We start from the raw sequence: 27991 nt of genomic DNA, 5'->3' as shown, positions 1-27991 counted from the left end.
ATTTTGATTGGTTACAAATAAAAGGGATGGGCGGGGATTTAGTAATGTAGAGCAATGAGAGCATAGACTGGAGGCAGGTTAGTTGCTGATAGCTGCTTGTGATTGGTCAGTGAGTTTGTTAGAGCGTACAATGGCGGCTTACACAAGGTACGAAGTGTAGGAATTGCTCTCGTCTTATATTTATTCTGAAGTAAATGGTTTTCAGCAATTGAAGTATAGTAGTCAGAACACAGGGACTTGGTTGTGTAATTTCTGTGTTTCTTAGCTTTAGCATAGCATGGTCCACTGTCCTCATACAAATCCACTTCGTGGTGGTTAGAGTGGAAAACTATATATGCAAATATACACAGACTTGGGGAGTTGAAGCTATGCTAGCAAATGGATGCAATTAGTTAAAGCTGGCTATTGTCAGTTGCTGGTAGTGGTTTGGAAGCTAGCACCTTTCATTTGCTTGATCATTTTCTGTTTAGTTTCAGAGGATTTTTATTTTGGCACAGCCAAATAGTCATATCAAGCATTTATTATTTAGTATTTATATAGCGTCAACATCTTGCTCACAATCTAATCTTTACCATAGTCCTATGTCTTTATCATGTAGTGTATGTATTCTAGTCTAGGGCCAATTTTAGGGGGAAGCCAATTATGTATCTGTATGTTTTTGGGATGTGGGAAGAAACTGAAGTGCCTGGAGGAAGCACACACAGACATGGGGAGAACATACAAAGGTACTTATCCGTTAGCCGGGCGCATCCTCTAGGTGGCGACAAAAGTCCACCAGAGTTACATCTTTCCCTACTATCCATGTCGGCCTGGAGGGGGAATAGTAATTAGCGCCACCTGCCGGATGTGCCCGGCTAACGGATAAGTACCGAACAAGTTATTTTGTAATATTTTAAAATACAACTGTGTGTAACTAGTGGTTAGCGCTTTCATCTTGTAGCGCTGGGTCCTTGGTTCGAATCCCAGCCAGGGCACTATCTGCACGGAGTTTGTATGGGTACTTATCCGTTAGCCGGGCACATCCGGCAGGTGGCGCTAATTACTATTCCCCCTCCAGGCCGACATGGATAGTAGGGAAAGATGTAACTCTGGTGGACTTTTGTCGCCACCTAGAGGATGCGCCCGGCTAACGGATAAGTACCCTTGTTCTTATGCAGGGAACCAACAGCAAATACATTAATATAACAGATATAATATAAATGCATATTTCTTGTCCAGAATATTAAAGCACTCTTGACAAATTTGTCTAATATACTTCATTGAAAATCCCCTCCCAGTGATGACTTGGGTAGGCTAGCCTTCTCTAATGCTGGTCTGATGACCTTGGAATGGCCCATCGCCATTTCATCTATGTCGCCATACACTGGTCGATGTGCCATTAGATCGACCAGCTGACAGATCCCTATCTGATTGAATCTGATCAGAGAGGGATTGTATGGCTGCCTTTACTGCAAACAGATTGTGAATCGATTTCAGCCTGAAACCGATTTACCATCTGCTGAGCTGCACCTGCCGCCTGTCCCCCCCCCCCCGTATACATTACCTGATGCTGGCTCCCGGGCATCTTCTCCGCATTGCACGGCTCTGTTCCGGCTCCATTACGGCGCTTCCTGTGTTACTCCGTGACCAGGAAGTTCAAATAGAGCGCCCTCTATTTGAACTTCCTGGTCACTGCAGTGACACAGGAAGCGCCGGGATGGATGGAGCCGGAACAGAACCGTGCAGCGTGGAGAAGACGCCCGGGAGCCAGCCTCAGGTAATGTATACTTGATCGGATCGGTCGCCGCTAGCGACGCGCACTTTACCCGCGGGCGATCGAGGGTAATTTCCCGCACGGCGCGATCGACGGACCGATCCGTTTCGGGAGGAAATCGGATCGGCGGCTGCGTTTACCGCGAACGATTGGCAGCAGATTCGATCCCAGGATCGAATCTGCTGTCGAAACGGCCGGGAATCGAGCCAGTGTATGGCCTGCTTTTTTATTGCTTCCTCTGTGCAGGAGTACAGGGCTAGCCAGACAGTAGGATTCTGGGTTCTTATCTAACTTTTCCAAAATGATGGAACTCTATTGTACAGAATTTACTTACTCATCTTACAAGACTTTATGCTAAGATTTTGTTGAGGCTGAGACCAGTATAGTATTTAAATTTTGTTTAATCAAGGGTAGACAACTAGGCATTCAAGCTCAGTCTGGTTTGTGGATTGTGGGGGCTAAAACTTCTGAATACAGGTAGTAAGGACATGTTCACAGTGTTGCAGAGTAACCTATGCTTTGTAACATGGCTTACCACACTGCAATGCAACACCTATGTGATGTCCACAGTGCAGCGGGATTATTATGGTGTGTTGGGTTGTGGCATTGTAATGCAGTGCATTACCGCTAAACACGTGTTAACGGTAGGTGAAGCATAATTTTCATTATCTTTATGCTTCACTGTACCCAACTCAATGCAAACATAATGGGCTCTATTCACAAAGGGCAGGTTGGTAAAATTGTCTTCGGTAAAATACCTCATCTGTTATGTAATTTTTTTTTTTTTTTTTCCTACCAAATTCACTAAGGAGGCAGAAGTTCGGTAATTTACTGAACAAACATGCCTCAATTCACTAATCCCTGCTTTGTAAGTGTGACTTAACAGCATGTAGCAGGTCAGTGGGCAGGCACGGGAGCTGTATGTAGGAGGTTTTCCCTACAGTGCAACCCTTTTGGTACTTATCCGTTAGCCGGGCGCATCCGGCACGTGGCGCTAATTACTATTCCCCCTCCAGGCCGCCATGGATAGTAGGGAAAGATGTAACTTTGGTGGAGTTTTGTCGCCGGATGCGGCCGGCTAACGGATAAGTACCACCCTGTTATCCCTTTAGATGTGCTTCAGCCACCAGGGGGAGCTCTTCTGTATGCTACAATACAAATAAGCACATCTAAAGGAATGCAGAGATGCCTTTTGAAAATGTTACTCCTCTGCTTTGCTACACTGAAAGGCCCAGTGCACACCAAAAACCTCTAGCAGATCTGCAAAACGCTAGAGGTTTTTGAAGCAGATTTCAGAGCCATTCTAGACATGTTTAGAGAGGTTTTCTAAACATCCCTGCGTTTTTTTTGGAGCGTTTTTGTGTAGCAGATTACAAATATTGTTACAGTAAAAGCTGTTACTGAACAGCTTCTGTAACAAAAACGCCTGGAAAACCGCTCTGATCTAGAGTTTTTCAGAGTGGTTTTCCACTTTCCTATACTTTAACATTGAGACAGAAACGCCTCAGAAATGTAAGGGCCCATTCACACTAGAAATCGCTAAACGCTAACGCAAAACACTGAGCGTTTTTCTGGTGTTTTTTCCTAGCGATTTTTCACTGTATAGAGAGCGTTTTTCCAGCGATTAGCGGTTTGCGATTTCTAGTTCAATTCAAATACTTTTATTGAAACGCTAATCGCTCCAGAATCGCACAGAAAACGCTGCATGCAACGCGTTTGCGTTTCAGCAAATCGCTAAATGCTTAGATGAGAACACTTCCATACACTTTCATTGTGCACATGTTTTTCAAATCGCTAGCAATTTTCAGCAAAGCTGAAATCGCTCTGAAAACGCACAAGTGTCAATGGGCCCTAAAAAATGCTGCAGCCCCCGAGTTTGCGTTTATAGAAAAACGAGCCACTCTGGTGTATTCACTTTCATTAGCCAAGCGGTTTTCCCCCTGCAAGCGTTTTTTAAAACGCTTTAGAACTGCTCTGGTGTGCACCAGCCCAAAGTCCCACATATCAGCTGAGAACCAGGACTGTTTGGCTCTCCCTATTGGCTGCCTGGCTCTCCTCAAGGGTTGTCTGTCAAATCTACCACACAGAGACCGCATGGGGAGAGCCAGTTATCGGCTGCTGTGAGCTGGAGAGAATTACTGAACACTTTTGGCCGGTAAACTAAATGCGGAAACATTTATTAACCCTCCTGGCGGTATATTACAAACTGCCAGGGGGCAGCGCTGCCTTTTTTTTTTTTTTTTTTTTTTTTTTTTTTTTTTGCTTTAAATCATGTAGCGAGCCTAGGGCCCGCTACATGATAGCCGCTGCTCAGCGGCATCCCCCCAGCCCCTCCGATCGCGATAGGCGATCAGGAAATCCCGTTCAAAGAACGGGATTTCCTGGAGGGCTTCCCCCCCCCCCCCCATGGCGGGGCGGGATGACATCACCGACGTTATGGACGTCGTGACGTCTAAGGGAGACCCGATCCACCCCTTAGCGCTGATAGGCCAGGCAGCGGTCTGGGGGAGCTCTGTGGCGGCCCGGATAGCGGCGAATCGGCGCGGGGCGGCGGCGATTGGTGTGCTGACGCAGCTAGCAAAGTGCTAGCTGCGTTCAGCAAAAAAATTTTTTACGCAGAATGGCCCAGCAGGGCCTGAGAAAACCTCCTGCGCGGCTTACCGCCAGGAAGGTTAATTGACATTTCTTGAGTCAATTACCGCACAAGTTGGTAATGTTTATTTTCTGTGCGGTGATGGGTTTAGTGAATTGGAATGTGGGAAGGTGATAGGTAAAATCAGCTGTTTTTCAGCATTCTCAAATGCGGTAATGCTTTGTGAATAGAGCCCAATGTGTGGCGTTGCTTTCCTGCTGTCACAGTGAATGCAATGCAGTGGCTACTGTGAACATGGCCTGACATAAACTGCTTAGAAATGTTGTTGTACACTATGGCCTCAATTCACTAAGCTTTATCAAACACTTTATCAAACGTTTGATAATTTACCTCATGGGTAAAATCTAATTTTGAATTCACTACTGTGTTATAGATTTATTGAACGGTTTATCAATAAAACGTTCAATAAATCTATAACACCTTAGTGAAGTCAAAATTAGATTTTACCCATGAGGTAAATTATCAAACGTTTGATAAAGTGTTTGATAAAGCTTAGTGAATTGAGGCCAATATGGCTACTGATCTTCTTATTGTAATATGGTCATAAAGAAAACTTGAACTGAAAATAAACTGATAGATAAACAATAAGGTTTTTTTTGTTTAATCCCACTATCTCTTATGAGTTTAAGAGCTAAAGGCAAGAAATTGCTAAATTACTGTTTTTTTGTTTGTTTTTTAGATTTATTTTTTTTTTTTTTTTTTTTTTTACAAATTCCTCCTTTAACTATTAGCTCTTTACGTTTTTGAAATCATTAGCTCACTTTCTCCAGGCATATATGAATCGTTTCAGTGTTCTTTTTACTCCCTTTTGCCACCTTGCAAATTTTTACTTGACATCAAGACTGTCACAATGCAGCTCGTCAATCTGTCATCAGTCACAGGTGGTATCATACTCCATCCACAGTACTTTGTGTAAACACTAAAAAAAAATCAAGTAAACCCTAGAGGGGGGGGGGGGGGGGGGGGGGCACAACGAAGCTGGAATATTTTGAGGGGTTGTTAAGGATTGCTGGGACTGGATTTAATATAGGGGCACTGGAAGGTTGGGATGTACTTTAAAAATTCACCATGCAAATCGGGGCACTAAAACTCTGAAGCTGAATGTTACACGTGGTACTGCCCACTATTGACTACACCTGCGTTTGACCACTTAACTTTGGCTTCATCCCACCGGTTGGAATACATTTCTGGCGAGAACGCTTTCTCTTAATTAGCCCTTTTATCACTGTGTGCCTACGACTAACCAACTTTTCACTGCCCCTTTTGATAATGACCAATATCTACCGGATATCAATAATTTTCCACCTTTCCTCACTTGATATTAGATTTTAGTAGAGTTCATTCCTACTTCTGTTGCCCCTTGCCTTGTACTACTCAATGCAGTGCTGTTCATGTATTGCTCCCTCCACTGTCAATCCCCCCTCAGCCCACCCCCACCCCACCAACAACAAAAAACACTTAATACAAACGATTGACTGTTAGTTGATGTGGTCTTTACCTTGTATAGATTTTAGTAGGTTTATTGTCTTTATTGAATTTCTTGAATCTATTGCCTTTTTTTCCCTCTTACAGATGATATCACAGTCAATTGAAAACTGCTCAGAGCTTCCAGTTTGCATGCCGATTGAGAAGCGATGGATAATATACCAGACGTGTATGACATTTTCCAAGGACAGGTAAATGGGTTAAAGTAAATTTATATAAACCATAAGCACCAGGGTAATCAGATAATCTATTGCTGCTGAGGAAAGACAATGTCCAAAAGTCCACACAAATAAAATTATTAAGAAGTCAGCGCAGATCATAAGTGAATCCACTGTTTCACAATCAGTTATATTTCAGCCAAGTGGTCATCCGGCTCTTATATACAAGTGGTAGACCATCACCCAAGTGAATAAAGGGAGCTTACCAGCTGCTGACAACCCACATTATAAGGTTGTAGGTCTCACATTCAGTAGTAAAAGGGACCAAGAAACACCCAAGATCCAGCTTCCAGCAGTCCTTATTTCAGTTCATGCATGCCATCTAGAAGGCCAAGTTCGACAAAACATGCAAATAAACGGCAGATCTAAGTGTAACCCGTTTATTGGTAAAACATAGCATATGGTCATAAAAGAAAATTAAAAATCAGTAAAACTTACATACGGGGCCCAAGCAATGGGAACCCCGGACAAATTTTGTGCAAAATTTGTCCGGCGTCACCATTGCTTGGGCCCCGTATGTATTTATTTATTTTTTTTTACTGATTTTTAATTTTCTTTTATGACCATATGCTATGTTTTACCAATAAACGGGTTACACTTAGATCTGCCGTTTATTTGCATGTTTTGTCGAACTTGGCCTTCTAGATGGCATGCATGAACTGAAATAAGGACTGCTGGAAGCTGGATCTTGGGTGTTTCTTGGTCCCTTTTACTACTGAATGCGAGACCTACAACCTTATCATGTGGGTTGTCCGCAGCTGGTAAGCTCCCTTTAATCACTTGGGTGATGGTCTACCACTTGTATATAAGAGCCGGATGACCACTTGGCTGAAATAACTGATTGACTGTGAAACCGTGGATTCACTTATGGTCTGTGCTGACTTCTTAATAAGGTAAATTTATAGCACTTTAACCTGTCAAGGCTTTGAAGTACATTTGTTGTAATTTGGTATTACTCCTTTTAGCACAGTGAGAGTACTATCCACTGTACCACTGTCACATTTAGGGCTCGTTTCCACTAGTGCGGCGTGCGTCTCGTAGACGCGCGCCGGCACTGAGCGGGTGGGCGGGATCGCAGGCGATTCCCATCAGCCGTGCCATGCACGGCTATGGGAATCGCAGCCTCCGCCGCGAATTCTGTGGGGGTTTCCGGCCGAATCGCTACTGCAAGCGATTCGGCCGGCGGCGCCGTTATCCCCTATGGCAGAGTTTCCCCGCGCGATTTGCCTGCGGGGAAACTCTGCGGATTCGCGGCCGTTTCCGCGAGAGTGGAAACGGGCCCTTAGCTATGACCGTGGCATCAAAGCCAGTTGGCAGGCTTTCAGGGGCTTAAAAGTAATCGGACAAATTAAATAATTGGAAATAAAATGTTCATTTCTAATATTTAGTTGCAAGGAGTTTTGAATCAGGATGATACCATTTATTGGCTATCTTAAAGATTAATAAACAATACTTAGTCCTCCAATCAGAAGCTAAGCTGCAACCTAGGTGGGGGAGCCATGTAATGGGGAGGCAATGCAGAGGACACTAACAGGCTGCAGGTAAACAAAAGGCTAGTGTCAAGCAAATGGTCGCTAGCCTATCGGTATTTTTTAGCGGGAACAGTAGGGAGGGGGGGGGGGGGGGCTGTCAGCGGCAGCAGAAGGACACAGAGGCATGTCATTGTGCACAGAACTTGCCTCTGTGTCCTATCAAGATTTAAAAAATCTGCCTCGAATTCTCTTTAAAGGGGAACTTAAGCCTAAACAAACATACTGTCATTAAGTTAAAGCAAGAAGTTTTAAATCAGGATGATACCATTTATGTACAATACCCTACTGCTCATTAAGTTAAATTAGCTATATTAATTACAACAGCTAGGTAATCTCTTACCCACCCGGTTTTAAAAAAACAGGCAAATGTTTGTGATTTCATGGGGGCAGCCATTTTTTTTTTTATTTTTATTTTTGAAAGGAGGTGACAGGGAGCATGAGACACACTTCCAACTGTCCTGTGTCCTGATCACCAGGGATGCTCAACTTCGGATTCGGGAGATACCCGAATAGTTGCTATCCGGATATCTCCCAGTAAACCTGTGCGGCTGGGCGGGGGGGGTCAAGCTTACCTGTCTGACGTCTTCTTCGGTCCGTCCCTCGGCGCCTCCTACGATGCGTTCCACGCAGCGGTCCTGTGACTACAAACACTTCCTCCTTCCGGGTTGAAGGAGGAAGTGTCTGTAGTCACGTGACGCGCGTGGAACGCATCGTAGGAGGCGCCGAGGGACGGACCGAAGAAGACGTCAGACAGGTAAGCTTGACCCCCAGCCGCACAGGTTTACTGGGAGATATCCGGATAGCAACTATCCGGGTATCTCCCGAATCCGAAGTTGAGCATCCCTACTGATCATCACACCTCCCAGCTGCACACGCTAGACTTCAAATCTCAAATTTAAAAATAAAAAAATATTGCACCAAAACAGCAGAATGAGAACCACATCAGCAATCCCATCATGCTTTGCACAGCATCAGGGGAAAAATCTGACGAAGGCGCAGAGCGCCGAGACGCGTAATGACGCTACAAGCACGTCCATAGTAAGCCAGAGACGAGCTACGGACCCCACCGGACCGCACTGCTGGCCACAGTGTGAGAGCTAAAGCACCTGGGGAGCTAAGCGGAAGGGCTTGCCGCTGATAAGCGAATTGATTTTAAACACCTTGTGAGTATAACTTTTTATAGCGCAATAAACTCTTTTTATGATAATGCACCATGGAGCGCTCCATGTTTTTGTTTTAAAATCAGGGGAAAAATGCCTGGGCAGTTTGCTTCTGTGCAGCCAAAAATGAGGCTTGGGTAAGAAAAACAAATGTCTGATGCTGTGAAACTGTTAAACACCAAGCCTTTTCAGTGCTGCTGAGTAGATTTTTAGTCTGGAGGTTCACTTTAAGGTTGGCTTCATACACCTGCATGGGGAGCTCCATTGACCGCATCTTGTGTGCAAAATCCTCCACATGCAAGCAACACACCTCAAATCAACTCCTGGCCCTTTTTTCTGCTTATTTGATGACATAACAATGGACTTGCCCACACCTGCCCATGAAATAGCCTTTGAGTCAATTATCCAATTACTTTCGAGCCCCTGAAATGGATTGTGTTTATAAAAATGTAATTGCCACACATTTTCATGCAATCGTTTTGTTCACCCCACTGAATTAAAGGACAACTGTAGTGAGAAGAATATGGAGGCTGTCATATTTATTTCGTTTTAAAACATACCAGTTGCCTGGCAGCCCTGCTGTTTTATTAGGCTGCAGTAGTGTCTGAATAACACTAGAAACAAGCATGCAGCTAATCTTATCAGACCTGACAATGTCAGAAACACCCGATCTTCATATGCTTGTTCAGGGTCAATGGCTTACAGTATTTGATTAAGAGAATCAGCAGGGCAGCCAGGCGACTGGTATTGCTTAAAGGATCTCTGAGGCCAAATGTTTAAAAAAAACATTAAAAAAGTTATATACCTTTTTGTAGGACACGGAGGGCGCCCTCCGTGCCGTTCCGCCGGGTCCCCGCCGCTCATAGCCCCCCCCCCCCCCCCCCCCTGGACGGCTCACGGCCAGGGTCGGGCTCTCTGCCTGTATCAAGATGGCCGCCGGCCCTGGCCACGGCTGCGCACTCCGCATTGCTGCTAGTGCGGCTGCGCAGCTCCAGGGCCAGCCCTCCGATCCACGCATCCTGTTGCAACAGGATGCGTGGATCGGGGGGCTGGAGCTGCGCAGCCGCACTAGCGGCAATGCGGAGTGCGCAGCCGTGGCCAGGGCCGGCGGCCATCTTGATACAGGCAGAGACCCTGGCCGTGGGGTCGGGAGCCGTCCGGGGGGGGGCTATGAGCGGCGGGGACCCGGCGGGACGGCGTCCTCCGTGTCCTACAAAGTTACACAGGTACATAACTTTTTTTTTTTTTTTTTTTTTTTTTTTTTTTTTTTAACATTTGGCCTCAGAAGTCCTTTAAAAGGAAATGAATATGGCAGCCTCCACATCATCTCATTTCAGGTGTCTTTTAAAGCTGAAAGTCTGTACTTCAACTGCATCTGAGTTGTTTAATTTAAAATTTATTGTGGTAATCATCGTAACCAAAATGAGAAAAGGTTGTCTCTGTCCAAATACTTATGGACCTAACTGTAAATTCACAGTAATGGCCATTTAATAATGGGTTTTCTGTTCATGACATTTGAACTTTAAAGTCTAAATCTGTGTCTCATCCACAGGTTGCAAATGTCACAGATTATGGTGCTTTCATTAAAATCCCAGGCTGCACAAAGCAAGGTCAGTACTTTCACTGAGAATACGGCAGTGTACACAAGTCCCCAAATGCAATATTAAGTAAACGTTGTCTTGCTCACTTACAGGCCTTGTGCATAGAACACACATGTCATCCGCCCGGGTTGACCATCCATCTGAAGTTGTAGATGTTGGCGAGAAAGTGTGGGTGAAGGTCATTGGTCGTGAGGTACAATGTATTGTTCCCAACAAACATTTACATACATAGATATGTGTGTGTGTGTGTGTGTGTGTTTCATTACATATTGAGTGAGCATGAGAGCAACACTGCCCACTCGGGTAACCGCATGAGGGGGGCCTGAGAGCAAACTACCCCCCCCATCCTTTCCTCTTGGGTAACGGCATGTGGGGGCCTGAGAGCATACCCCTCCCCCCCCCCCAACCAGATATATGTCCGGCCTGAACCACCCAACCAGTGGACAGCCGGGGAGCCTTACTTGATGATGTGTGCTGCAGCTGGCTGGAGAAAATGGCGGAGTGTTGCTGCTCTGATTCCAGGAGCAGGTCTGCTGCACATGCCCACAGGAGAGGATGGTTGCATATGCAATATCAGTGAGAATTTATTTATTTATTTTTTTTGTTAATAGTAAAGTCTGATTGAGAGACCAGTCTCCGCATGTGAATACAAATCATGTGACCGTAACCTCCTCTACTTAGAGATTTACTCTTTAGGGCCAGCACTGAAGCTACAGCACATAAATAAATGATATACCTTGTTTAAGCTGATTTTGCAGCATTTAATGCCTTTGCTGAGTTGTAATAAACAGAAAAAGAAAATCCTGACAAATGTCCTATACCTTTTACAGGTAAAAGATGGCAAGGAGAAAATCTCCTTATCTATGAAAGTTGTTAATCAAGGAACAGGGAAGGATATAGATCCCAACAATGTGGTACTGGAGTAAGTGACGACATTGAACCTTTATTGCTGATGTTTTTTTGTTTGTTTTTGTTTTTCCCATAAATGTATGTTTTTGTGTTGTTGTTTTTTTTCTTTTTTTTTTTACACTAATTTTTTTTCTTTTCTATTAGACAGGATGAGAGAAAGAAGAGAGAGTTTAAGGACTACAGCAAGCAGAAGATCACACTGGAGGCTGTGCTGAATACTGTGTGTAAAAAATGTGGCTGTAAAGGTTGGTTATTCCCCAGTTTCCCTTCCTTTTTACTGGAGTCTAAAGGCACATCAGACTATAGTCTTTGGAAATTGAAAGATCAGACCAATCTTACCACCCTTCCTGTAGTATAAGAGCCACACCTACAGTCTATTCTATGGAGCTGAACTCCCCATCAGAAAAAAATCTTTGCAAGATGCTGCACACACAGATGCTGTACAGACACAAAAGATCAGTATCTGCAAAAGATCTGTTCTTGCCAAAAATCCATTCCTGCAAATTGCAAGGATAGTCTATGAGATCTGCAGACCATACACACATGATTTAACTGACATTGATCTGCAGATCAAGCGATCATCCGCAGATCTGAAAATCCATTCTGGTGGATCTGATCTGCAGATGAATGTCAGTTAAATCATGTGTGTATGATGATCTGCAGATCTCATAGACTATCATTGCAATTTGCAGGAATGGATTTTTGGCAGGAACAGATCTTTTGCAGATACTGATCTTTTGTGTCTGTACAGCATCTGTGTGTGCAGAATCTTGCAAAGATTTTTTTTTCTGATGAAGAGTTCAGCTCCATAGAATAGACTGTGTGTACAGTATGGCTTTTATACTACAGGAAGGGTGGTAAGATTGGTCTGTGATCTTTCAGTTTCCAAAGACTATAGTCTGTGTGTATGCACCTTAACAGATCTAGGGCAAAATCTCGAACTGACCATTAAAGGACTTACGAGCCCAAAACCGGAAAAAAATGTGTTTACCTGTATGAATTTGTAACGCACGGAGGACGCCATCCGTGGCCTCCGTGCAGCTCCGCCGGATCCCCGCTGCATTCGCTCCCCCCGGCCGGACCCCGACCCCACAGCCCGGGTCGGGCGCTCCTTCCTCCTCAAATATGGCCGCCGGAGGAGGCCGCGGCTGCGCAGTCCGCACCGACGCGAGTGCGGCTGCGCAGCTCTGGGGCCTCCCTCCCCGATCCACGCTACGGGAGGCAGTATGTATCATGTGTAGAGTATGTATTGTAGTCTAGGGCCAATTTAGGGGGCGCCAATTAACTTATCTGTATGTCTTTGGGATGTGGGAGGAAACTGGAGTACCTGGAGGAAACCCACGTAGACACGGGGAGAACATACAAACTCCTTGCAGATGGTACCCTGGCTGGGATTTGAACCAGTGACCCAGCGCTGCAAGGCGAGAGCACTAACCACTGCGCCACCATGCTATGAGCTCCTCTGAGAACAGTCATTGACATGACTATGTACTCTGTACAGTGCTATATGAATGCATAAAAATAGGCTAGGGCATTAGGCTATAACTGTGGTACGATTAGATTGTGAGCTCCTCTGAGGACAGTCAATGACATGACTATGTACAAGTAGCATGCCCAATTAGCTGGATACGCCCATCAGCAGTGAGGTGACAGAAGGGGAGAAGAGGGTGGCAGAGCGGGGTCCACAAAGGGAGGGGAGGATGGCAGAAAGGTGGCAGAGAGGGGGTCAGCAGGCAAGGAAAGGGTGGCAGAGGTGGGAGGAGGGGAGGGTGACAGCAGGAGGAGTAGAGGGTGGCAGAGAGAGGTGGTAATAGAGGAGGAGAGAGTGGTTGAAAAATTCCAGCAACATCAGTGTTCTCCCCAGAATTTTTTTCCAGCCGGGTGGCATGAAAAAGTAGCCGGGTGGTGAAGAAAAGTCATGCTGGGTGGAAAGGCAGTTTCACATCGAAGCGGCAAATTTACTTTGGGTCCCAGCATAGGCACCTATGTTAAAAGCTGTGATTAGCAGCTACAGCTGGAAATTTGTACGCGTCATAGCAATTTAAGATTAAAACTGAGTACCCCTGAAAAGATAGATCACGGAATTTAATCATGAACAATCGTTTCACGATCTATCTTTGAACATTGGAGCGGAGTTATGTGAGCAACAGGACGCAAACAATCGTTCAAATCAAACCATGTTTTGCTAACGTCCATTGGGCTCGATTCACAAAGCGGTGCTAACCCAGTTAGCATGCCTAAAAGACTTTAGGCATGATAACCATTGCACCATGCTGGTGAAAAGCCAGTTTAGGTGTGATAAGTTTAGGTGTGATAAGTTTAGGTGTGATAAGTTTAGGCATGCTAAGTTTAGATAAGTTTAGATCGCTTGCAAAGTCCCGCACGCAAAGCAGCGCCAATAAACTTTATACAAAGTGCACCAGTCTTTGCTAGCGTAAAACTTTTGATCAGCTGTGCACTGCGGTGCTAACGCAGTTGGCGCTTAAACTTAGCATGCCTAAACTTATCACACCTAAACTTATCATGCCTAAACTTATCACACCTAAACTTATCACACCTAAACTTATCATGCCTAAACTGAGTTTAGGCATGATAAAGGGCTTTTCACCAGTGTGCTAACTGTTAGCACCGCTTTGTGAATCAAGCCCATTGACTTTAGTAGAAACTATTGTTTCGTTTGAATGATCATTTCCATTTGTGATCTATCAGAACTTTCTTTTAAAAAAAAAAAAAAAGTGAGCATCACGGTTCGTAAGCCATCTGCAACTTGTATAACGAATCTCCATTAAATGATGGTTACGTAATGTCACGCTGTTTAATTTTTATGTGGATATGGACCTTTTGGACTGAGATCATAACCAATGCCTGCTGTACCAGATTGTTATTAAGATGCAGGTGGGTATGATGTACTGAATATATAGGTAATCATCAGCTTGGCAGACAGCTTGGCTGGGAAAAGCACAATGAGCTGTGTAAATAGATTGTCACAGGTCAGCAGCAGCTGTATCCCCCAGCCCATTCCCCCCTGCCGTGATTTCTCACCTCTCTGTTTGATTTCTGGACAGACAGACAGGTGGGAAAGAAGTTTACAGCATGAGGGGAAAGAGTCCTTCACCCGTTGCCTGTCTAGCATAGTAGCATTCTCCGATGTTTGCTTTGAAAACAAGAGGCCAGCATGTCAGTAGATAATGACAGATAAGATCACTTAGGAGCCCCTCGGGAAAGCATCCTCATTTTCTCCCCTCTCCCACCGCTTTTACAGCCGCCAGGAAAACACACAGACCCAGCGGCTTGGAGCATCGATAGCAGCAGCACATTAGCTGACCCACGCTACAGTGCACGCCCCCCGCTGGTGAAGCTGTAATGTGACTGGCTAAGGAGCTTGTGAGAGGCAGTCTTCTGAGCTGCATGAAACAACGTCATACAGTACTTCCCCCTGTCCCTCCCTCCTTACCACTGACAGACAGGAATTGAGGAGGAGAGCTGGTATAGCGTCCTTTAGCAACAGTGGGCTGCCTGCAGAAGCAGTTCTGCTGCGGATGCCAGCTGATTGGCAGCCGGGCGGTGAGGAATTTCTGTTGGGCGGAGCGCCCAGCTAATAGGCTCTAGGGAGAACACCGAACATGCTGAAGGTGACTGGAGAGAGTGGGAAAGATGCTGAGGGTGAGGAAAGGGTCAGTCAGAGTATGGGGGTTGAGAAGTCAGGATGGGGGAGCAGTAAAAGATGAAGGGATAGTCAGGGGCTGCAGCTAAAGTACCTGACATCTGATCCTCCAGCTCCCTGCTAGCCAGGCTGCTATAGAAATTATTCTCCATCCCTCCCTCACCATGCCCCCCCCCCCCCCTCATGTGTGTGTCCAGAGCGCAGCGTGTAATTGTTACATAGTCTCTTTCAGCTCTGCCCTGCTGCTCCTGGATGTTCTCTCCGTGTTGAATCAGCGCAGGCAGAAATGATGATACACATCCATCCAGCAGCCAGCCGCTCACTTCTCTGCATGTCCCTTGATTACACAGGACATGCAGGGAGAGAAGGTAGAGAGCAGCCGGCTGCTGAATAGATGTGTATCATCATTTCTGCTTGCGCTGATTCAATACGGAGAGAACATCCAGGGCAGAGCTGAAAGAAACTATATCAATTACACGCTACGCTCACAGATGAGGGGGGCCCATGGTGAGTGCGTCCTCACTACAGTGCCCTGCCATTTCTGCCCGGGTGTCACTTCCCCTAGAAACTGCACTTTGCTGCTCACGCTAGTATCGCGTGACTTCAGCAGCCCCTGCCTGGAAACGCCGCCTATACCTCCTCCTCCCCAGAATTAGGTCCCATGATTACCTGCAGCATGGGATCAGACGCAGAGGCGCAAAAGGGGCTGGGGGGGCGTGGCTTTATGAATTCAAGTATTTGGGAATAATAATGATAAAAAAAGAATTTTGGGGAAGATTGCCCTAGAAACTATATGCAAGGGGCTCATAAATGAGGTCCGCAAAACTTCATCTCGGATCCGCTTAAAGTATAGGAAAGTGGAAAACCGCTCTGAAAATTGCTAGATCAGAGCGGTTTTCCAGGCATTTTTGTTATAGAAGCTGTTCAGTAACAGCTTTACTGTAACAATATTTGTAATCGGCTACACAAAAACACTCCCAAAAAACGCTAGGCATGTGTAGAAAACATGCCTAGAATCGCTCTGAAATCTGCTTCAAAAACCTCTAGTGTTTTGCAGATCTGCTAGAGGTTTTTGGTGTGCACTGGGCCTTACATCTCGATGTTCATAAGAGTAACAACTGGTGGCCCTAAAAACGACTTCTCACACCAGATTAGGTTGCTTGCATCTATTAGGATCTTGGGTCCGTTTCTAAAGAATCTGTGATGTGCTTTGATCACCTACCATAATCCTAAAGTGGTGGTCCTCAGGCCTTGTACACACTGCCCAACAGTCATTGGAATTGATCACTTGGGTGACAGTGCGAGCTGAGGCTGTACAGCAATGTATTCTGTTTCTGTGGAGGGGGGGTGGCAGATAGAGCGGGAGGGGTTAGTAGAACAATGCCAGCTGGGGGAGGCGTTTGAAAATGATGTCAAATTGCTGGTGAGGTACTTAGCCTTTTGATTCTAGTAAAATTTTCAAAGCGGTTTACATTAAAGGACAACTGTAGTGAGAGGTATGTGGAGGCTGCCATATTTACTTCCTTTTTTAAAGAGGCATTGTTGGCCACAAAATGAAATTCAATTTGCCCACTGCTGTGTTTATCATGCAGCTTGCAACCTTACCTTGCACTGCAATCACTGCAATCTAGTCAAATGTTTCTGCTGTAATAATTCTTATCTCAGTCAGCCTCGCTTTATTTGGTGCATTGCCGATGAGAAGGAAGCTTGTCGTCACCCCTCCCACATTCCTGCTCCTCTCTGATTGGCCGAAGGCAATTCAGTGAGCTGCTAAAATATGATCCATGTTTTGTTTAGAAAGCAAGCTAACTATGATGTGCAGTTTCACGGCTGTGGAGTCTCGAGGAGTCGGAGCAATTTTGGGTACCTGGAGTCGGTTGGTTTCATAAACTGAGGGGTCAAATGATTTTTGTACAGACTTCACAGCCCTGGTTTCTAGGGGGGGAAAAGTAAGTAAGGAAGGAAATGACATCAGGATTGGCTTCAGTCAGAGCGAGATGGAAAATGCCAGGAACAGTTTTCTCTTTATTTACGCTCCTAAGATTTGCTAAAATTAAAACGTGGTCAGTACATCTGTTATGTAAGTAGAACAAGTAGTTATGTACTTATATATTTTTTTGTTTTTCTTGGTATAGTAAAGCTGTCCTTGCTGCTTTAAGCAATACCAGTTGCCTGGCAGAACTGCTGGTCTATTTGGCCGCAAATGTCTGAATCTGACCAGAAATAAGCATGCAGCTAATCTTGACAGATCTGACAATGTCACACCTGATCTGCTGCATGCTTGTTCAGGCTGTATGGCTAAAAGTATTAGAGGCAGAGGATCCGCAGGACTGCTCCACAATCATTGCAGTATATATACTTGTTCTGAGGAATTATGTTGCGTGTGTTTTGTGGGTGGCTTTTTCTTTGTTTGTTTTTTCGCAGAGCTTGTTTTATTTTAATAGCACTACAGATAGACATGTCTGCGTTAAGTAAGGCAATATTCCCAGTAGAACCTGCCATGAACCTTTCAAAAATATTTCATTTTTGGTAGCATGTAAAAACATGCAAAAAAGAGAGCTCTGAGTGAGAAATAGGAGCATCCACCCTGCCAAAGACAGGTCTCACCTGTTCAGAAATGGCTGCTCGTAGGACACAGCCTCTGATAGCGTTTTTCCCTTTAGGGGCCAGGGACCAGGCTCACGATCCAGCTCCAGGCGGAGAGTCCGGAAGGCCACCAGGGAGTCACGTTCTCAGTTTGGACACTTCCAGGGAGGTTGTAGGCAGGCCATTAGATCCTGGCGCACGCTCACCTTGCGGGACCAAACGAGAGTGAGCGGTGTCTATGCGATGTCCATGTCTATTGCACGTTTTTACTTTCTCTAGTGCAGTGTTTTTCAACCGCTGTTGCCGCAAGATGTTACCTGGTGTGCCGTACGGCAGGGGTCCCCAACCACCAGGTCTCGCCTCTCGCTCCTCCCCGCGGCCACCGCTCTTGTTACCTTATAAGCAGGCGGCCGCTTGTCTGATTAGATTCCCCCGTAGCCGCTCTCCTCAGTGGCATCTCCTATTACAGCAGCGCGCTCGGCAGCTGCTGTGATGAGCAGGAAGCGGTACAGCGGTTCCCATGGTAACGGCGATGCATATCGCCGCTGTACCGCTTCCTGCTCATCACAGAAGCCACCGTGCCCGCTGCTGTAATAGGAGATGCCACTGAGGAGAGCGGCTACGGGGGAATCTGATCTTCTGATTCATGCTTTATAATCACTCAGCTGGAACAATGCAAAGGATGCAGATTCCATGTTTTCACTTTTCTAAAATGTGTACCTGTTGAGTGAGTGATTCAGAATGAGAATAGCCAGTATTGCAGCCAGGCTATTAGATGTCATGCAACTGTCCTAGAGCTAGTATGCAGCTTGATAAGCTTACTGCAACTGTTGGTTATATAAAGCTTCTTAAAGAGGAACTCCAGTGAAAATTATGCAATAAAGTGCTTCATTTTTACAATAATTATGTATAAATGATTTAGTCAGTGTTTGCCCATTGTAAAAGCATTCCTCTCCTTGATTTACATTCTGACATTTATCACATGGTGACATTTTTACTGCTGGCAGGTGATGTTGCTGGAAGTACCTGCTGCTTGCTTTTTTTGCAGTTGGAAACCACTGTAAACAGCTATTTCCCACAATGCAACAAGGTTCACAGACAGGAAACTGCCAGGAAAATGGTCCTCAGTCTCCTGTGGGAGGGGCTTCACCACAATATCAGCCATACAGAGAGCCCCCTGATGATCCATTTGTGAAAAGGGATCGATTTCTCATGGAAAGGGGGTATCGGCTACTGATTGGGATGAAGTTCAATTTTTGGTCATGGTTTCTCTTTAACTACTTGCTGACTGCTCCACGCCAATTGGCGTGAGGAGTGCGGCAGCCCCAGAACTGCTCCACGCCGATTGGTGTGTACGGCCATCTATGGGGCTAGCAGGAGATTGCGTGCATCTCCTGCTTAGAAGGCCGAGCTCCGCCTTCAGTCTCCGAGCGGCGGAGACTGTTAGATTGATCTAATTACTTTGTACAGCGCTTCGACACGGCTGTCCCCCTGGCAGGCTAAACAGTGATCGGCTTTCATAGGCTGAAGCCTATGACAGCTGATCACGCTGATTGGCTGAGGGAGGGATATAGAATAAATTATAAAAATAGTAAATTTTATTGAAAATGTAATCAAATTTTTACCATAAAAAAACCCACCTGGGGGCGATCAGACCCCACCAACAGAGAGCTCTGATGGTGAGGAGAAAAGGGGGGGGAATAGCTTGTGTGCTGAGTTTTGCGGCCCTGCAGCTTCGCCTTAAAGCTGTAGTGGCCATTTTAGTAATAAATGCCCTGGTCTCTGAGGGTGTGGGGGGGGGAGTTGGGTTAACGCCATGGTCCTCAAGTGGTTAAGGCACACCTAAACTGATGGGATATGTTGAAATAAACATGGATTCCTATTGTAACCATTCCTACTAAAAAGTAATTAGAAGTCTTTAATCTTATTCAATGACTGTTATATTTACCATTACTATTACTCCTTTTGTTAATCTCATAAATGTATCTCCACTTTTACTTTAAAGAGGAGCTGTCGGCCATACTATCTCAGGGGGAAAAAAAATTCATACATAAGTAGATAAATGCATGCTTTACTTAACATATGTATTGCACTATCCACCGTTTTTGATTTTAGTGATTTTTCTACAGTAAAAAAAGAGAAAATCCTTCTTAGCATTTCCCATATTAACTGTGGCTATTTTGAAGCCAATCCTGATGTCATTTCCTGCCCTACTCTCATCTGCCTGATTTGCCTGCCCTTCGCTATAGAAAGTGCATTGTCTCAGCATGAGAAATATTGGCCAATCAGATAGGAACAGAGGTGTGGGAGGGGAAAATATGGGGGAAAGAGGCTTCAGCCAATCAGGCTGCATTAGTTAAGTCTGAGGGGAGGGGAGAGAAGCAAAAAGGACAACCCAGCATGCCTTCAACTTCCGGTTTTGTTTTGTACCAAGTTTTGTGTACCAAATAAGAGTCGGGTAAACTGGGAAATGATCATTTATCAACAAGAAAAGTAATAGTGATTTTTACCTTTTGGATTGCCTGGTAGGTATCCTTATTACTTGTTTTACCAAATTAAAATAAAGAATTTATTTTTGATTTTATGCCCGACAGTTACATTTTAACTTTATAAGATACTTGTTATCCTGGAACTGGGAATTGTTTTGAATATTGTGGAAATAATTTAGAAATGTTTGGGAAACTTGGTCATGCCAGGGACCACAAATAACCTAAACTAGTCTGATATTGGAATTTTTTTTATTTTCCCATATCTTCAATAAAAGTCTGCCTTACACCTTTTGAGGTTCCCTAACTTCCTGTTTGGTTTAGAATGAGAGTAAATTTCCACAGTTCAGAGACAGAACAGTAAAATCCAGAAGTGGTTGTTACTTGCCTCACTCTCCAATAACTAGAATTGTGAGGACCCCCCCCCCCTTTCCAAATTTGGCCTTTGGATGCTTTTCCCTGACATCTTTTGAACCAGCTATTGAACAAAAACACAAACCTTATGACTGATTACGCCCCCTTTTTTTATTTTAGGTCATTTTGCACAAGATTGTTTCATGCAACCTGGAGGAACAAAGTACAGTTTGGTGCCAGAAGAGGATGACCATGAGAAAGATGAGACCACCTCTGAGATGACTACCAAGAAGAAAAATAAGGTAGTATGGGATAAGGTAGTGTAATATTAAATTGGAAAAATTCTAGCTGCAAGATCACTGCTAGGACTGCCTCCTCCCTCAAATAAATCCTACTGAAGCAGGTTTTACCTGCTAATTTTTTTTTCTTGTATAATTTGTGTTTTTAATACACATATGTAGGTAGAGGCAGTTGTCTGCTGTAGGACCAGCTTCTTCTGCCCAGCAGAAGTCTGGTTGGGTTCCCATTCACTTGTATTGTGTAAGCATTACTGAAGTGATCCGAGATAAACCTATACATATTTAGTTCTAGCTTTTCTAAGAAATTGACTGAAATCCTTTTTTTTCCACTACAAGCTAAAAGTTGAGTTGTTCTCTATGGAAAAGAGAGGCAAACAGTCTATGGCCTGGTGCACACCAAAAACCGCTAGCAGATCCGCAAAATGCTAGCAGATTTTGAAATGCTTTTTCTTATTTTTCTGTAGCGTTTCTCCTAGCATTTTGCGGTTTTGTGAAGCGTTTTTGGTGTAGTAGATTTCATATATTGTTACAGTAAAGTTGTTACTGAACAGCTACTGTAACAAAAACGCCTGCAAAACCGCTCTGAAGTGCCGTTTTTTCAGAGCGGTTTGCGTTTTTCCTATACTTAACATTGGAGGCAGAAACGCCTCCGCAATCCAAAATCTGCAGCAGCCCGGGAGTATGCGTTTCTGCAAAAGCTCTTTACAGAGAGCACTAATCACATCATCACTGGAATTTAATTTCACAATCTATTTTATCAATTTATCCTATGAAATGTGTGGTGAAAGGAACACCCAGAGAGGGACAAAGTAAACACTGGGAGAAGATAACTCAATTACAACTCCGTCTGTGTCAGAAATAAGACACATTACCCTATAGCCCCAAGGTCCGTGTGCTAAACACTTAGCTACTCTGCTGCACACTGTCACTAACCTGCAGATGTGTCTAGTCCTTTTTTGTTATTGCTATTCAGTCACCTAGCCCCAGTAATAGTCTGAGCCAGTATCTTATTGCTATTAGGCACTAGAGATTATCTGGGACATGCAAATTATTAATTGTACATGTGAAGTTTAATTATTTGCAGCTTAGAACTGGGCTGATTTTAAATTGGCAGGAAGTGTGTGTTAGTGAGGCTCTATGGCCAACAGCATTGAACATCACGATGCTTGTGGCTTGAATGATGCTTGATGGAGTTCTGCTGGAACCTCTCAAGATTAGGTTTGCTATATAGGGTAGGAATTGATCAGCTCAGAATATCTGAATATGTTTAATCCTTGTCTGGCCACCTCTTAATCTAGAAAACTATTAAAAAAATATATATTTCTCCCAATGTCCTCCATGGCAACCTAACAGGGACAGATCTTTGGCTCCTTCACTAAAAACACATTTTAAAAGGGGGGGGGGGGGGGGGAAATCCCCTCAGCTTTGTTTCCCTACCCCAGGAAACCGAAGTCCTATGTCTCTTCTTGCTTGGGTTGGTTTTGTTCTTTGTTTTGTTTTTCATTAAGCCTGCATTGAATTTGTGGGGAAAGCGTAGTCCAATAGGCCCTTTCCCCTTGCATTTTGGCCAGTATGTTTGTGTCTTAGAGAGCATGGTGGTGTGATCATCAGGTTTTGTAGGGCTCAGTAGCAATTGCCTTGCAGCAGACTGCAGAGGCGCGAAGGGTCTCATCTAGCTCCCTCTTGGTATATCCCTGGCATCTCTCTAGTTTCCCCAGAGATGCTCTGATATTGGACATCAAAGTTCCTGCCTCCCACTGAACTGGCATCCAGATATATTTAGGTTGCATGAGCAGTCATTAAAGGGAACTGAGACCCAGTAAAAAAAAAAAAAATTACCCTCCCCATAAATATTTGTAATACAGTATGTTACAAACATCCTTTTTATAGGTAAGCAATGGTACTAACCCCTGGCCCCCCAATGGCATACTCTACTAGGCCCAGTGCACACCAAGCGAATCCGCCTGAATATCCGCATGGCTAATGTATCTCTATGGGCCGGTGCATATCGGCGGTTTGAGGTTTTTAGCAAGCCGCAAACGTGCCTCTTGCTGCACGTTTGGGGTTTGCTAAAAACCTCAAACCACAGGTGTGCGCCAGCCCATAGAGATACATTAGCCATGCGGATGCGGCTGGTGAACACCCGGCGGATCGCATCAAGATCTGCCCGGTGTGCACTGGGGCTAAACCCTGTCATCCGCACCCAAAACCGCTAGCGTCTTGTGGATCTGCTAGCGGTTTTGGTGTGCACTAGGCCTTACTAAACATCCCTTTATAGGGAGGTTAGTTTTTGTTTCACTGGTGCTCCAGTTCCCATTAAGATGTGGGTGAAGACTCCATGGAGCAGTGTTGAAGTATGTTTGGGCAGGGATAAGCGAATGCTAAGAGCATACTAAACGAACAATGTCTCTATTGTACCAGGTGGTGTTCAGTATATGCTGAATTTTTTTTTTTTTTTTAGCTTTTCTCCTGGCGCCAGAGCTTCAGTCACTAGGACAAGCTCTATAGGCAGTTAGCAGTGTTAGGGAGCCTTGCCTAAGATATCCTACTGAATAGGTGCAGGCTTTCTGAACAGTAAGGGCTCTAGTACAACTCCTAGAATTGGGGCGTGGTGTTTTATTGAAGCCAAGCGTTAAGATGGAACTAGATACAAACATATATGGTAGTTCTGCAATGTGCAATTTTGTGTACATTTTACTTGTGTATGTGGACGTTCCTCTGGGCACTTTCTCAGCCTTTGAGTGCACCTTTTTTTCATATTTTATTTTATTTTTTTGGGTCTTGAGTGCTGGCTATATTTCTAAAGTTGACACATTTTTTTTTTTTTAAATGTGGTTTTTGTTTTTTTTTGTTTTTTCCTCAGGCAATAACTGTGGAAAAAGAGCCCCCTCAAAAACAGAAGGCAAAATCTAAGAGGTGTAATGATTGTTCAGAAAAAATACCTGATACATGGACTGAGCCCGTGTGTCAAAAGTGCCTGAATGCTTGCATGGGCCCAGATCACACAAGTGTAATGAAAGATTTCCTTGATGAAATGAAAAATGAAATGATTTCCACCCTGCAAGCCTTTCACACAGCAATGTCTGAATCTATGACTAGTGCCTCAGGCTCAGGTGCACCATCAGTTACAACCCAGATTCCCACAAGTGAGGTTTCTTCTCAGTCTGTGGATTCCTCACTTAAATCCTTGGAGGAAGGGAAGGCTAAACGGAATTCTGACAACTCAGAAGTACCACAATACTTATTCAATGTAGAGGAACTTCCTGAATTGCTTAAAGCCATTTATGAAACCGAACAAATTGAAGAAGCTCTGCCTTCACCCTCAGTCCAAGACCAGATTTATATGGGCTTAGGAGTAGAGATCGGTAGATCCTTTCCCGTACACAAATCTTTAAAAAAGATTATTGAAAAGGAGTGGATGAATCCAGAAAAAAGATTGAACATGCCAAAATATTTCAAAACCAAGTATCCATTTAAGGAAGAAGATGAGAGAATGTGGTCAAAATGCCCTGAATTAGATAAATCTTTCTCTCAATACTGTAAAGATACTTATTGGTGTTCTGAGGCTATTGGGGCCTTAAAGGACCCCATGGACAAAAAGGTGGAAGTTCAACTTAAGCGGGCCTGGGAGGCTGCAGCCTTTGCGTTCAAGCCAGCTATTGCTTCCATTTGTGTTGCCAGATGTTTGATTGTTTGGCTAGAAGATCTACAGAACCAATTAGCAGCAGATAATCCTTCAGAAGGGATTCTTGAAACCTTGTCTCTGATGCGTAAAGCAGCTGCCTTCCTTGCAGATGCAGCGGTAGACTCTTTGCGTGCAACAGCAAAAGCTACAGCTCTTATTAATACTGCCAGAAGAGCAAATTGGCTAAGAGCATGGGATGGAGATCTGGCAACCAAGAATAGACTTTGTGCAATGCCCTTTGATGGGAACTTAATATTTGGTAAAGATCTTGATTTGATTTTGAACAGATCAACAGAGAAGGCTAAAAAATTAACTGACAAAACGAGAAGGAATAAGAAGAAAACTTTTCTTCTTGCGAACAGAAGCCTTTTTCAAGTAAGCAGGAATCCAGCAGATGAGCAAAGATGGTCCTGTAAAAATACAGAGAGAGAATTCCTCCGGAAGAAAGGTCTCTCAGAAAGAGTGATTTCCACATTACTTACTGGGAGGAATGAAGTAACAAGAAAGATTTACCTTAAAGTTTGGAAAACGTTTTTGACCTGGAAAGAAAAGAGAAGAATCCACGATAACTCTCTGTCAAGTATTCTTGAATTCTTACAGGATGGTGTCGATATGGGGCTAGCAGTCAGCACTCTAAAAGTTCAGGTCGCTGCCCTGTCTGTTTTCTTGGACAAGCCTCTAGCTAGTGAATATGTCATTAGGCAGTTTATTAGAGCAGCAAGAAAACTGACTCATTCAGGTAAAGCTTTATCCTTCCTGGGATCTGTCAGTGGCATGAAACACAAACTAAATCACGGCTCTAACTGCTGGAAGTGCATGAACACTTAAAGTACCTTATCAATGTAATCACTAATAGAAAAGCAAGAGTGGAAGATATTCATTCACTTTCTATTAAAAACCTTTATCACTTACCACAAGAGAAAATCATTTTCAGACCTGATCTCACCTGATGTTTGCTTTTTCCTCTTGGTTGTAAAGGTGTTTGTGTCACTGGGTTTTCTTTTTCCTCCCCCTTAGGCCTATTTCCTTTTTGGCTTTACTAGAGGACTCCTAGAAATACTGTTAAGTTTAACTGAGATTTTCGTGTAGTAATCCATGATTAAAATATTCCATGTTAGTGCAATCAAAAGGCCATACAATGTAATTGTATTGTATGATCGCACTGCACCATGTCCTTTTCCATCCTTCCCTGCGGCTTAGTGCGCTTACTGGGTAATGCATAGCCACCTCTCTCTCAGTGACTTACTTCCTACTGGACAGGAAGTACATCACTGGATTTCCTTTGCTCTGCGCATGGGCGCTGCTACAGTAATCGATCGCTTACACTTACCACATTGCCATAGACTTGCATTGCTGCATAATCCATGCAGTAGGCACTGATCATGTGGCAATGCACTGCAAAATTTGAGGCTGGCTTGTGGCAATTTTGCAACTACTGTTGCAATAGTGTGTAAGTCGCCATAGACTTGCATTGCCCTTGTGATGAGCTGCAATGGGGGAGAGTACGGAGACGCGATGTGCCACATATAGTGTGAAAGAAGCTTAAACAATGCAAATTGCCTGGTTGTCCTGCTGATTCTCTGCCTCTAATACTTTTAGACATGGCCCCTGAGCTAGCTTGCAGACCAGAAGTTTCTGACTGGATTAGCTGCGTGCTAGTTTTAGGTGTTTGATTCAGACCAGCTTATTTTGCATGCATCAGTAGTGATTCCAGATAACTGGTATTGTTTTAAAAGGAAATAAATATGGCAGCCTCCATATCACACTCACCTCGGGTTCACTTTAAGCTACCCTAACACCATTAGACATATTGAATGGATTAGCAGTTCCATATAATATAATCATAGAACTAAATATAGATCTATTCAAAACAAAGGCACCCCTTGAGTTATTATTTTTTTCACTGTATGAGGTTGAACACATCAGGAATAGAAAAGATATAATCGGCGCCAACGTATATTTAACAGTTGACAACTGTGACAACTGCTGAGGAGAGACTGTCCAAAGTCCACAAACCATCCCTTAAATATAAATCTGTGCAGGCCATAACAGTCAATATAAAATTGCACACATTTCCAAAAATCTTCACTGTAGTGGTATTCAAGCTCTATGAATTTCTGTGTCCACCATCCCCAAAAGAGAAGGCAGGCTTACCAGCTGTAAACTCACATTATAAGGTTGTGTATATCGCAACGTTAAAGTGAACCTGTACTGAGTAAAATTATTTAAAATAAACACATGAGGTAACTTCAAGTGAACATTACATAGTTACCTTGCCATCAGTTCCTCTCAGACGCTCACCATTTTCTTCTGACAATGATCCCTTCCAGTTCTGACAACATTTTGTTAGAACTGAAATATATCAGTTGCTGCCAGTTACAGCTGAGAGAACTGATGTATCCATGTTTCCCTATGGCTCAAGTGGGCTATGTTACAGTTTAACTGTGCTGACCAGAAAGCTGTTATGGTGTAATGGCCATTTTCAAAATGGAGGACTGAGAATTCCATTGATCAGTGGACAAACACGATGCAGGAGAGGCAAAAGAGATGGAGTAGACTACACAGGAGGTAAGTATGACTTGTGTATGGTTATTTTAACTTTTAATTTTCAGTTCAGATTTTCTTTAAGCCAAAGGGCCGAAAACCATCAGCTGAGGTTCACACGTACTCCAGACTCACGATTGAGACTAATACGGCAATGGTAAACCTCTAGCCAGAATAAACCTAGTCACCATGTCCCGGTCATGTGCCAGATGAGAGCACCGGACCAAGTAGTGCAGGCAGCAGAGTGAGCCACCTGATGCAGATCACTCAGTACAATGGGCTGGGAGGAGAGTGTGTGGTATTTTATATTGACTTTTATGACCTGTACATCATCAGGAATGTTTGTTTTCTAATTGCTAGTCCACTAATCTTCATCTAATATCTGGTGTTGCTAAAATAACCAGGTGGGTGACTGATGTCAGATGTAACAAGAATTCAACAGTGTGTGGCAGGCATTGAGTCCTGCTCAGACACATTGTAGGCGGAAGGCATCATAGAGTGTATGAAATGTATAATAATCAAAAACTACCTTCTCTTTCTGGTTTCTTAGGTGGAAAAGAAAAGAAAAAAACGTAGCCAAGAGCAGGAAGACTCCTCGAACAGCGAGAGCTCTACGGCCTCCAGCTCTGATTCTGAGCCAGCCAAAAAGAAAAAGCGTCATGCGGAAAAAAGAAAAAAGAGCACAAAGAAAAAGAAAAAACATAAAAAACACAAACAAAAACACTGAGCCAGAGATTGGCTGACAATTTATTTTATACTGGTTTACATCTGCTGTACAGACTATGGCTTTATACTTTGTGGAAAGTTGCAGGGCCACATTTCTCAGTTTGGCAATTATGTGTAATTCAAGTGACCAATCACACAATAATGTAAAAAATATATATATGAAAAATTAAAAAAAATGTATAGTTGCAAATGTGATTGTCTATAGTTTTCCGGTGTTTCAGTGTTGTTCCCTTGTAGAACGATCTCTCCACTAAGTCTGGATGGTTGCTCTTATCATAATTTTGCAGAGCAATGGTTTATAAAGCAATGTCCATCTGAAAAATCTCACCAGTGTGA

General features: G+C 44.0%; 1 protein-coding gene across 4 annotated transcripts; it reads left to right on the top strand.

Annotated features, from left to right (window-relative positions):
* The first annotated feature begins 30 nt into the window (after window positions 1–30).
* On the top strand, window positions 31–27845 carry ZCCHC17 (zinc finger CCHC-type containing 17). Of its 4 annotated transcripts, none has more exons than XM_068269294.1 (9): window positions 31–77; window positions 5979–6082; window positions 10354–10411; window positions 10495–10595; window positions 11233–11324; window positions 11456–11556; window positions 20582–20703; window positions 23564–25124; window positions 27480–27596. In XM_068269294.1, exons 2-9 carry the CDS (start codon window positions 6041–6043, stop codon window positions 27503–27505), a joined length of 2103 nt encoding a protein of 700 aa, XP_068125395.1. In that variant the 5' UTR covers window positions 31–77; window positions 5979–6040; the 3' UTR covers window positions 27506–27596. The 4 variants fall into 4 exon arrangements, with proteins under 4 accessions (XP_068125395.1, XP_068125394.1, XP_068125397.1 ...); XM_068269293.1 differs by having other exon boundaries at window positions 75–147; XM_068269296.1 differs by lacking the exon at window positions 23564–25124 and having other exon boundaries at window positions 75–147; window positions 27480–27845.
* Window positions 27846–27991: the final 146 nt, after the last annotated feature.

Source organism: Hyperolius riggenbachi, chromosome 2 (assembly GCF_040937935.1).
Source record: "Hyperolius riggenbachi isolate aHypRig1 chromosome 2, aHypRig1.pri, whole genome shotgun sequence".
NCBI lineage: Eukaryota > Metazoa > Chordata > Amphibia > Anura > Hyperoliidae > Hyperolius > Hyperolius riggenbachi.
This window is presented reverse-complemented; position numbering and strand designations above follow the sequence as displayed.

Excerpts from the sequence above, each read along its gene's own strand:
- ZCCHC17 (XM_068269294.1), top strand. The coding sequence starts at position 6,041 with ATGGATAATATACCAGACGTGTATGACATTTTCCAAGGACAG. Across the intron at positions 20,704-23,563 it reads CTACCAAGAAGAAAAATAAG|GCAATAACTGTGGAAAAAGA; the intron begins GTAGTATGGGAT and ends TTTTTTCCTCAG. Across the intron at positions 25,125-27,479 it reads AAGAAAACTGACTCATTCAG|GTGGAAAAGAAAAGAAAAAA; the intron begins GTAAAGCTTTAT and ends CTGGTTTCTTAG.